The following is a 12,156-nucleotide window of genomic DNA, read 5'->3' on the forward strand; positions in this document are numbered from 1 at the left end:
CAGAATGTTTTTAGGAATAAATGAGTTGTTTTAGTTTAAGTTTTAGTTTTTAGACGACATCATCCAGTTAATCGATCCGCTCTTCGGTTTAAATGGGTTGAACAAGGGTTAAACGTCAGTGTGTCACATCGTCCAAAGGTCAAATATCACAAAGCCATTCCAATAAAACATGAATCCATGTTAGTTGCACCAGCAGCAATCACTGCAACCGTAACACAGACAAAGTTTTAGCACTGGCGAGCAGTGTCCATCACTATTACTGTGTTATTGGTGGAAAACCGTTATGTACCATTGTGTCTTTAAAGAGGGGGGTCCAGACAGAGGAAACGGGAACTTTGGCTGAGGAGAACTGCACGAGACAGACGGACACCATGAGCTCTCCCATATGTTTCATTATCTTTTAAATCCCATAGAGGACATGTGTCTGTCAATGCTGTGTGTAGGCGTTCATACAGACAGATAATTGCATTTCCTAGAGGTTGCCTGTGTGCTAAACACATAGGAATACCCCTTGCGGCGATCCAGGTAACATTATTCTAGATTTCTTTTAAATAAATATGAAGCTAGAATTATTTTACACTACGAACAAATTGTCATGAACACATGAATAAAGAAATAACCTTCACAACCGGTGACACGAACACCTGTAGGCCAGTTGTAATAAGATATTCATACTCTTATGAAGGATAAACTGCATTCCCTGTCTAAATCCACAGGTTTCAACTTTGGCTTCCTCGGCACAATGGAGAGCTGTGGATCCTACAGGGTTCTTCACACACACTAGGCCTGGCTCAGCCCTTACACGGTAATTCAATCTGACAGCTGACTGCAATGTAGTTCACGCTCACTCTGTGCCTTTGACTGATCGATGGAATGCCTCTGGCACCCCACTGTGCCGGGCCAGTGGACCGAGTGCCTCCATGGAAACAGTAATCAATGAAGAGGTTTGTGATTTAATGTGGCGTCAGGAAGCGATAAGCGTACACCTCCTATGAATACATCCACATGTGATGGTCATTATTCCATTTGAGCTCCACCATTAAATGATTCATAAGGCAAGGCAAGGCAACTTTATTTATATAGCACTTTTCATACACAAGGCAGACTCAAAGTGCTTCACATATAAACATTGTCATACAATAAAATAAAATAATAGATAAGTAAAAGAAAACATATGCAAGAAATGAGTAAAATAGAAAGTGCAATGTATTTAAGAGAAAAATAAATTGAAAGTTAAAAAGGCTTTTTAGCAAGTAAAATTGAAAGTGCAATGTATTGAAGATCAGATCAACAGTCTCTCTGGAACCCAAGTCGGGACTACAACCCGACCTAAAGGACAATATTCTAGGACTCTAACCCAGCTTCTAGGACTCTAGCCCAGACCAAAGGCCTTATTCAACAAAACTCAGGACTCTAACCCTTATACACAAACTCAGGACTCTAACCCTTATACAAACAAACTCAGGACTCTAACCCTTATACAAATACAAACTCAGGACTCTAACCCTTATACAATATTCTAGGACTCTAACCCAGCTTCTAGGACTCTAGCCCAGACCAAAGGCCTTATTCAACAAAACTCAGGACTCTAACCCTTATACAAACTCAGGACTCTAACCCTTACAAACTCAGGACTCTAACCCTTACACAAATACAAACTCAGGACTCTAACCTTTATACAAATACAAACTCAGGACTCTAACCCTTATACAAACAAACTCAGGACTCTAACCCTTATACAACCTTTCTCTCTGGTATCAGATCATGTATTTTTCTGGTAAAAATAGAAAATAAAGGGAAAGTTAAAAAGGCATTTTAGTAAAATAAAGGTAAAGTATTTAAGATTTAGCAGAAAGCTAAAGCAAACATAAAAGTCTTCAATCTTGTTTTAAAGGAGCTCAGAGTTGGGGCAAGTCTTAAATCCTCAGGGAGTTTATTACAGCTATTTGTTGCATAGTAACTAAATCCTGCTTTCCCATGTTTCGTGTTTGCTCTGGGGATAATTAACAGATTGGTCTCAGAAGATCTTAGTGTTCTAGAAGGCTTATGTAGTGGAAGCATATCAGTTCAATATTTTGGGCCTAAACCATGTAGGGATTTATAGGTTAGCAACATGATTTTAAAATCAATTCTCTGACCTACAGGAAGCCAATGTAACGATTTAAGAATTGGTGTAATACGTTCAAATTTTTTGGTCTTTGTTAAAACTCTAGCAGCAGCGTTCTGAACAAGCTGAAGCTTCCTTAGAGTTTGTTTTGGGAGACCTATAAGGAGACCATTGCAGTAATCAAGCTTACTAGTGATAAAGGCATGTACAAGTTTTTGTAAGTCTTTGGTGGACATGAGCCCTCTAAGTCTTGCTACATTTTTAAGGTGATAATATGCAGATTTTGTAACTGATTTGATGTGACTTTCGAAATGTAAATCAGAATCCATGATAACCCCTAGATTTCTGGCTTTGATTGAGGTTTTCAGGGACAGAGAGTGAAGGTGTTGGGTTACTTTAAGCCTTTCCGTTTTAGCACCAAATACAATTATCTCTGTTATGTCCTCATTTAGCTGAAGGAAATTTCGGCACATCCAGTCTTTCACTTGCTCAATGCACTGGCACAGCAGATCTATGGGCCGATAGTCATTTGGTGATAGCGATACATAGATTTGCGTGTCATCAGCATAGCAATGATGGTCAATATTGTTATTATGCATGATTTGCCCTAGTGGGAGCATGTAGATGTTGAATAAAGAGGGTCCTAAGATCGAACCTTGTGGGACTCCACACATCACGTTGGTTGATTCTGATACAAAGTCGCAAATGGAAACAAAGTAGTTCCTATTTTGTAGGTAGGATCTGAACCAATTTAAGACTGTGCCTGAAAGCCCCACCCAGTTTTCTAACCTGTCCAAAAGTATTGTATGGTCTACAGTGTTGAACGCAGCACTGAGGTCTAGTAGCATTAGTATTGAGGTTTTGCCAGAGTCTGTGTTAAGACGGATGTCGTTTACAACTTTAATGAGGGCGGTCTCAGTGCTGTGCAGGGGTCGAAATCCTGATTGGAAGGTGTCATAACAACCAGTTGATGCCAGGAAGTGATTAAGTTGCTGGAGGACAACTTTCTCAATGATTTTACTTATGAAGGGCAGATTTGATATTGGTCTGTAGTTGTTAATAATAGAGGTATCTAGGCTCCGCTTTTTTAAAAGGGGTTTAATAACTGCAGTTTTCAGGGCTTTTGGGAAGTTGCCTGACTGGAGAGAGTTGTTAACTATCTGCAATATGCCTATTGCTAGGCAGTCAAAAACATTCTTAAAGAGGTTGGTAGGTAAATAATCAAGTCAACAGGTGGATGGCTTTAGTTGTGTAACAGTTTCCACAAGAGTTTTAGAGTCAATAACATTAAAGCATGCCATCCCTGCCACGTTACTTTTGCCTGAACAGGGTGGTAGTCCAACATTTTTGTTTGAAGTGGAGATATTGATGGTGCGTCTGATGCCTTCAATTTTATCAGTATAAAAAGCTGCAAACTCATTGCATTTCTGAGTGGAATGAAGATCAGGTGGAATTTGTGTTGGGGGGTTGGTCAGTCTGTCAACAGTTGCAAATAGGGTTTTTGCATTATTATTATTGGATTTAATGATATTGGAGAAAAATGTTTCTCTAGCACTTTTTAAGTCTGAATTGTGGGCACGGAGGCTCTCTTTGTAGATATCATGGTGAATATGAAGTTTTGTTTTACGCCAGATGCGTTCAACCTTCCTGCATTCTTTTTTCTGTGCTGTTACAGAAGCAGCTTTTCTCCAGGGTGCCTTTTGCTTTCCAGAAATCGTTTTAACCTTATAAGGTGCAATGACATCCATGACTTTCAAATTTTTCAAATTAAAGTTTTCTACAAGATCATCAGCAGAACATGGGTTGAGAGGTGGTAGTTAGGAGATGGCCTTTCTAAAAAGTACGTAAGATTCTTCATTGATATACCGTTTTTTGACAGTATTTGATTTTGTCTGTATGTCGGGAATAAAAGATATATTAAAGAAAACACAAAAGTGGTCAGACAAGGAAGGATCAGTCACAGAGAGATCAGAAACATTGAGGCCCTTTGTGATAACCAGGTCTAGAGGATGCCCCTTATAATGAGTAGTCTCTTTCACATGTTGGGACAGTTCAAATGTGTCCAAAATGGTAAAAAAAATGTTTGCACACTTGTCATTCAAATCATCAGTCTGAAAATTGAAGTCACCAGTTATAACTAGACAGTCAAAGTCTGTGGAGATGCTAGACAATAATTCTGTGGAAATAAGAAAATATATAAGGTTGTTAATTGGTCTGTGGGGAAGGGGATTGGTATCGGTCGATATCCTTCGGTTTTAAAACAGATTCATGCATGTCTTAGAAACGGTTACTTATAGCGCTGGTCAGACCTCACTCCTGGTCATCTGCTGTAGTTTTCAGTGCCCTCATGTGGTTATTCAACTAAATAACTGTGCTTTACTCCCTATTGGCCGATTCTTGCTACGGGTGAGAGTGAACGGCTCTCAGTCATTAAAACACTGAAAATACCTTTATGTCTGCACATATATCACCAGTAGAAGTTCAATTTTATAAGAACACCTTTTAAAATATTTTAATTATGAATTCACAGAGAAACGGTGAGAAAGTCCTTTATGTCACGCAACAAAAAACGGTGGCTTAGAGAGACCAGATGGCCGTCTGCACATTCCAGGAATCTTTTCTTCTTTATTCAAATGATCTGTTCCTTCTGTTTTTCCTGGGCATCAGGCGAGCGGCGCTTTCAAGGGCCAGCGGAAACCGTCCACATCTGGTGTTGCACGGGCCGCAGAGAAGGCCTACGCCACGCTCTTAGCCCGCTAATGCCCGGCACAACATACGCAGTCCGCGCTCCCCCCCTTCATCCTGGCTCCTGTCACGCTTGCAACCCCCCCCACCCCGCCAACCCAACGCTTCCAATAAAGGGTTCAGAGACCTGCTGCCCACGAGCCCTGACTTACACGCCATTCCCTGCCGCGTTTCAAAGCCAGGGTGGAAACACGACCCTCCCGATGGGGTTAGGAGAGAGAGAGAGAGGATGAAAAGAAGGATGAAGGATTTGCACGAGGAAAAACAGGTCTCCGATGAGGCGTGGCGGGCTGCGAGGCCGGGGAAGGTTAACACGCGCTGCTTGGGTTGGAGAGGTGGCCCTGGGGCCAAAGCTTTGAGTTTGTTTCCCTCTCTGGTCTCATATGTATTCCAGGAAATTCAAACGCCATTGAGTTATGTCTTTCCCGGACCTGGAAAGGTGCGCTTATTGGACCTGAGGTCGTGGTCGCATCATATCACATTATATCGCATCAGGTTTAAGAGTAAATTAGCCGAAAAGGTGAAAGGGTTAATGCACTTTAAGGTTCCTCCGGGGGTAGTGGTGGGGTGATGGTGGCTCAGCCTAGCTGATGTGCGCTAACCCGGGAGCGAAACCTTTTAATCCAGTTTCCTGTCTGCCTGGACTGCCTGTCTATAAAAAAATAAATATTATATATTTATTGTAATTATCAATATCTATTGATGTTGTTTTTAATCTCCTACTACTATTATTGTGTTTATACACATATTTTCTGTGTTTTTAGTTTTTGTGTCATTGTTTTCAATCTCTTCTCTTTTCTCTCTCTACCTGCGGCTGTCACAGCCCTGTTCCCCGTCTGGGGTGGAAACAATCCCCCCTGATCGCCTCTCATGTCTGACCTGTGCTTGAGCAGCAGAGCCCTCAGGACCCCCGAACGATCCTCAGCCCGGATCTGGTCCGACATCACCATGGTCTCCACCACCAGGTGGGCGATGCCTGGCAGGGTGTTCTGCTCCAGGTCCAGCAGGATGGCTCCTACAGGGGGCGTGGAGGAGGGTGTGGGTTAGAGGTGGAGTGGAGATTGATGCGAGTTCAGGGAGGTGCAGGGGAACCGTCATCCATTAAAGAAAATAAGTTTAGACTTGAAAAACATTTGAAGATTTCATTTCTTCTAAATTTCAAATATCAAACATTTGTAAGTTTCAAATGATATTCTGCTATGTATTATTAAAATAGTATGAGAACCTTAATAAGTAGTGATTAATATGGAAGATATATAAAGATGTTTGTGTGTGCGTGGCTCCACTGTACCGTGGGTGATGGTGCGCCGGAGCTCCAGCAGGCTGCGGAAGGAGAGCGAGGCCACATGGGGCTTCCCCCAGCGCTCCGTCTCCTCCTCCACGTCCTCCTCAAACTTGATCCAGCGGGCGCGCTCCTTCCAGCGCATCTCGTGGTCCTTCTCCACGATCAGCTCGTTCAGCTCCACAAACACCTGCGGAGCGACGCACGCTAAAGGTAACAGCATGTAGCTTGCTATGGGTCTATGATCTGCCATTTTAGGATTTCGATTTAGGTTTATTAAACCCATAACAAAGCTAAAACCCATAAAGTCACTATTATACATGTTAACCGTTGCTGATCAATAAAGCCAAGACCAGATATAGAAGTCTGAAACGTCGTCTATTTAAGCGCCTCTAGGTCACCACAATATTAATGTTGATGCTAAAAGATATATTATATTATATTATATTATACAAGGTATTATACATGTTCAAAGGAAAACCTTAAGGTTTCGGTGTGGATGTGTTTTTGACCATACTGACAGAGCTGTGGGAGGAGATTAGACTACTATTATATTATTATTATATTATAATATTATTTATTATTATGTTGCACCTTATGTCCTTGGGAAACGCTATTTAATTTCACTGTATACTGTGTATATGGCTGAAATGACAATAAATTATCTTGAATCTTGAATCTTAAAGAGGTTGCACAGGTACACATGCTCTAGACAAGCATTGACTTTTTATGGACAAATTGGATTTTGATACAGTCTCAAGGACTTATGGGCAGAGACATAACGGTAACACGTAACAGAGCAGTGCCTTTTTACGACAAAAAATCAGACCTGTATATTAAATTCCCTAGGATTCCATTCCTTGGATGTACTGGGAACATGATGAACCTAACGACACTGAACCTGATGTTGGCCCCTCAACTAAAGGAAAATGGCTCCAATATGGCCGCTCTAATCCCAACTGTGGCCGACCCAAGTGTGTGCACTGTTGTTAATGTCTGTTTGATGAACGCGTTTACCAAACAGCAAATGATGATAATTCACAAGCAGGTTCCCAGGGCCTGTACAGCTATTACCATTTGTTTTTTCCTTCTCAACAGTCAAATGTTAAAACATGGAAGATGTTTTACATTTCCTGAAGATTTGTGGTTGTGGACAGACACCTTGCGGAGGAGTTCTATGTTTACCCAAACATGAGGTCAAACTGACAGAGGAAAATCCAACAGATGGGGACCGCTAATTCAAAGAGACAGTCTACACATAGTCCAACTAATAGAATTACCCGCAGTTTGGATATAGTTCAGAGAGCAACTGGGTACTTGGAAAGGAAAAGTTTCGACTTCCAAACACGGTGTCATGGTTAAATTCACTTCCCATAAAACTCAAAGCTATAAAAAGAAACATTGGTAATTTATCTTGGCGTAAGTCACTTCTTCAGTGAATCCAGCAGTTCAAACAGGATTAGTTCAAAGTCTTACCGAAAATTGAATTTAATCTGCAGGAACACACAGTATCTGTACAGCCTAGCCCTGAAAGAATGCAAGGTGAAATAAACATCCCGATTTCCCAATGTCAACAAATTTGTCTGGTAGATTTCATTAGATCGATTTTTAAGAATTCTGAGATGACAATACCAATCACTTATTGATATTGTAAAGTAGTACAGAAAGAACTGCCAATTAGTTGTGTGTATATGATGATTGATTTACCACAGCATTCAACATAAAAGCATTTTTGTCTATGCCTTTAACCAAAAAGGCAGACATGGGTGGAATCAGTACAATCGTACAGCCTAAAACCCTGATGCCATCATCCAATAGAGTTACAAATTAACTTGAGAAGAAGAGTAAAAGACAATCTAAAAAACTTGACGTTTGGGGAACACGGGCAGACTACTTTTATTCCTATTAACTGTATTGTTGTACTATACTGTCCTGTTTAATTGATAGCCCAATTCCTCTAATTATCTTCCATTGAGAGCTGAGCAAAGGATGACCGGTGCCCCCGGGGTTAATAAAGCCCTGTTGGGTCTGAGCCGTGAGTGCGGACCCCTCACCTCGTGGGTCTTCTTGTCCGCCGCCCTCTTCTTCTTCTTGAGGCTGGACAGCGGGCCGGAGCTGTTGGCCCGGGACAGCTGGCATCGCGACGACTTCTTCACCAGGTGTCTTCTCACGCCGGGGTTGTCCTCGAATCTGTGACCTGTGCACACAAACAACAACCGGGGGGGGGGGTGGGGGTTGGTGGAAGATGTTCTCTTATGTTAAGTCTCATTCGCTGAGCTTTCCAGAGGTGAGAGTCAAGAGAGTGTCACACTTGTAAGTCAAATTGGAATATTACGTTTTTGTGCAATGTCAGCAATTTCTCCTTCCTTTATAATGAAGTTAATTTAAATCCGGAAAGAATTTATAATCCGGAATAGTTTGGGGAAATGTCAACATGGCTAACCGAGAATCCCAGTCTTCCATTGGAACCAAGGTAGAGGTCATTATTGGAGAGAGATGAAGAATTACCGGCAGACATTTGTGGTCACAGGGGGAGAAATTGAATTTGCATGCTCCTTCGCCCACAAGCCGTGTATTACCTAATGAGACAGGAGGAAGAGGTCTCACCAGAAGACCTCGCTATGGCTTACTGCCGGGGACGGAGACGGCGTGACACGGTTTCCTCTGACTTCAAAAGGACAATTTAGAGATCTGGAAAGCCAGAGGGAAGGGGATAACCCCAGGGCCTACTGAAAGGGGCTAGTGAGGAATGTGGGAAGTTTAAAGCAATTTTAAATGTATAAATATGGCATCCCCATAACTGGGGAAATTAAATGGTCAATGGGTTTAGATGACACTATGTTCATGTTCCATGTTCTAATGTATATAAACTCAAAAATAGGATAAAGATGGAGATAAGGCCTTGGCAACACTTTGTGTCTGTTTAAGTTTGTGTGTGTGTCTAAGTGTCTGTGTGTGTGTGTGGGGGGGGGGGGGTAAGTGTGTGTGTGTGCATGGGGGAGAGGGCAAGTGTTTGTGTGTGTGTGTACGTGTGTGAGTGTGCGAGTGGGCGATTGAGAAGGTCTGTGGATGTGTGTGTGTACCGGTACAGATATGTGTCTGTTTGACAAGCAGCATAGTATAACGCAACAGTTGACCCGTTCATGGCACAGGCCTATATCTACAAATTCATTACATAACTTGGACACACCCCATAGAGATTCTCGTGGCAGACAAAAAAGACAAAAGAGAGCAAAAAGCTATAGTTTATCAATGAGCCGGGTTTCCGCTCCAGCTGTGGCCAGGTCGCCAACACCAAATTGGAGCCACCGGATCTAACACAGCAGTGGGGCTGCTCTGTGTCAATGCACTCAATAACATGGGCTGGCTCTGTACTGCTTGTGGCCACGGCACGGCCAAGCCCCAGATTATGGTTAATTAGTCTGGCAGTCGGTCACGCGATCAATGGAAACAAGGGGCCCAGCGGTCGATCGCTATGGCGTTAGCCCAGTTCAGAACATAGTATGGGGGCTTTCAGATGCATGGCTATTCATATCAGTTCAAGAGTTTGGACGGATCACAGGAAGGGAATTATAAAATGAAACCCTTTTTCCTCAAACAACACCAATTGCATATATAAAATAAATGGTCTAATTTGATGTATAATATGATTTAATTATTTATATTTAGTCATTCAGCAGACTCTTTCATCCCAAGCATAAAAGTGATTCCTTTGTTTTTGGATTCATGTCAGTAAAGAGTAGGTAGGAGTTAGGCAGCATCATGAATTCAGATAGACTGCGGACATTAAGGTTTTAACCCTTCACCACCTTTCAGCTAGGAGTCACCCTAACCAGCAGTCAATAGACACTCCTGTCCCTTCAAAATCCCCATGTCTTGCTTTGGTTTGACCTCATAACCACATTTTAAAACTTCTTCCTTGCTGCCATCATCGGGGACCAGGAGAGCCCGACTAAGGTGACACGGTGACTATCAGAAGAACGCTACTCACGGATGGGCTCCAGAGGAGACGCCAGCTGGCTGTGGATGGACTCCAGCAGGTCATAGTCGTCGAAATCCAGAACAAACTCCTCAAAGTCGAAGTGCTCGGCAGTGAACAGCGAGCCACGGTGCGCCGGGTCGTGCTGCTGACGGGGGGTCATCAAACCGCTGGACTGGTGTTCCAGAGGTTGGTGGTGCTTGGCCTGAGCACCCCGCTTCTTGGGGGTATACCCGTCGTGGTGGTCCTGGTGGTGGTCCTGGTTGTTGTCTTGATGGTGGTCCTGGTGGTGGTCCTGGTGGTGGTCCTTGTGGTTGTCTTCCTTGTCCTCAGTCGCTGGGTGGTCTGTCATCTCCGCGGATGGGGCCTCCTCCTCCTCCTCCGCTCCACCCCGCTCCGGGCGGACACTCTGTTCATCCAGGGTTCCGGGCTCTTGGGTGCCGTTGCACACCCCTGGGCCCCTGTGCTCTGCGGAGCCTGGGTCTACACAAACGTTGGGTCTGCACAAATATCGTGTTCCAAAAGCTGTTTTCCCAAAGAATGAGTCTTCACAAAGACCAGATCTTCTTAACCGTTTGGTTTCGTCAAAAGTGGGGTCTTCTCAAAGGCTTGTCTAAACAAGTTTGGGTCTTCACAACGGCTGGCTTCTCACAAGATTGGGAATGGGTCTCCACAAAATCTTGTTTTCCACAAACAGTGTGTTCTCTCAATTGTTAGATATTCAAACTCCTTTCAGAACTGGTAATCCTCTGGTTTTCAACCAGTTTTTAACTGTGATAAGGATCAAGGTTGCTTGGAACAAAGAAAAGCCAAGTGACTGAAGACGTTAAGGATACTGGCGTTATAAAGACGTTACCCCTCAACAAATCAAAGAAATGAATCAACTTAATTACCTGAATGGAGCCTTAAAGGTAATTATCTAAAAATCGATTTCACTCGTTGGAAAATAATACAGAGATTGTCAAGGACAAATCAAGAAACTTTCACTCGTCTAAAGTATGGCGTAATCTCCACAGCAGATGGGCCCTTATTCACAGCCAGAGGAGAAACTACGAAAGTTAGGCTTTACCTCCAGACCTCCAAGAGGACATCATGATAAAAGTGTTGCACTTTTTTCAGAAGCACCCCCACCACCAACGAACGCCTACTGAAGCCCCGCCCTGTTCCATGATGTGGTCCAGTGGATCGATCCTTTGAGCGGAAAACATATAGATTGGAATATTCCTAAAGTAGTTTTTCCATGACGAAACAAGTCCAACCTGATGATGTCACGGTTTGAGTAAAAGGTTGACTATTGAGGGGACCGTACTAGCATATGACTAATACAGGCTGATATTCCGATATGTTGATAAATGCCTGGTCAAAGAAACCGGAACACACACCAACAAACAAAATACTTTCGGTTCTTAAATAGCACTCAGGAATCAACGGGGATGTTCTGGTTGTGATGGCATGCATCACAGGTAACTATGGAAACCAATTGCGTTTGTGTGTGCATGTGCATACGGCGAAATGTGAAGATTTATTAATTGGATATGATCGGCTGATAAACAATCTGTTAAAAAAACAAAAACATTTACACACAGTTTAGAAAGTAGGAGCAACAATTTTCACTTTTGTATAGTTTAAACTGACCAAATATTTCATATTAATATTATTGACATTGGATCATCATCAATGAAAATTGTCATGGATCCTATTTTGCATTACTTTATCCTTTTTAGCTTTTCCCAGCCACAATCGGTGGCACGATCACAAGTACCCCTGTTTCAATGTCTTACTGGTACATTGACTCTCCCACTAACTAGCACATCTGCGGTCCTTGAAGAATCAAGTAGCGTTCCTGCAAGGGCATGAAAAACTCTACCTGACATTTTGATCAGTGCTCACTCTGTGAGAGAGGAGACAATACTACAACTACCGTGTGCTACTTATGCTCTGAGAAGCCTCATCCGCCATAGACGCAATAGTTCAGAAAGAAATCCCCCTGACACAATCTAAAAATACCTCATGCCTCATGCCTCATTCAACAGACGCATGATC

The 12,156-nt window shown here is 42.7% G+C and overlaps 1 protein-coding gene across 5 annotated transcripts in view; it reads right to left on the reverse strand.

The window, feature by feature from the left end:
- Positions 1-12,156, reverse strand: part of slc4a3 (solute carrier family 4 member 3) — a 53,205-nt gene that overhangs the window by 16,618 nt on the left and 24,431 nt on the right. For 4 of the 5 annotated variants that reach the window (XM_030342913.1, XM_030342914.1, XM_030342915.1 and 1 more), the window contains 3 exons: positions 8,189-8,331; positions 6,144-6,324; positions 5,732-5,867 (listed from right to left, as the gene is read on the reverse strand). In XM_030342913.1, the coding sequence (XP_030198773.1) occupies positions 5,732-5,867; positions 6,144-6,324; positions 8,189-8,331 (460 nt within the window). Of the gene's footprint in view, positions 1-5,731; positions 5,868-6,143; positions 6,325-8,188; positions 8,332-10,125; positions 11,478-12,156 lie in introns of those variants that run through there. The other variant, XM_030342917.1, reaches the window with a different exon arrangement.

The sequence above is a fragment of the Gadus morhua genome, chromosome 20, assembly GCF_902167405.1.
Source record: "Gadus morhua chromosome 20, gadMor3.0, whole genome shotgun sequence".
Classification (NCBI taxonomy): Eukaryota; Metazoa; Chordata; class Actinopteri; order Gadiformes; family Gadidae; genus Gadus; species Gadus morhua.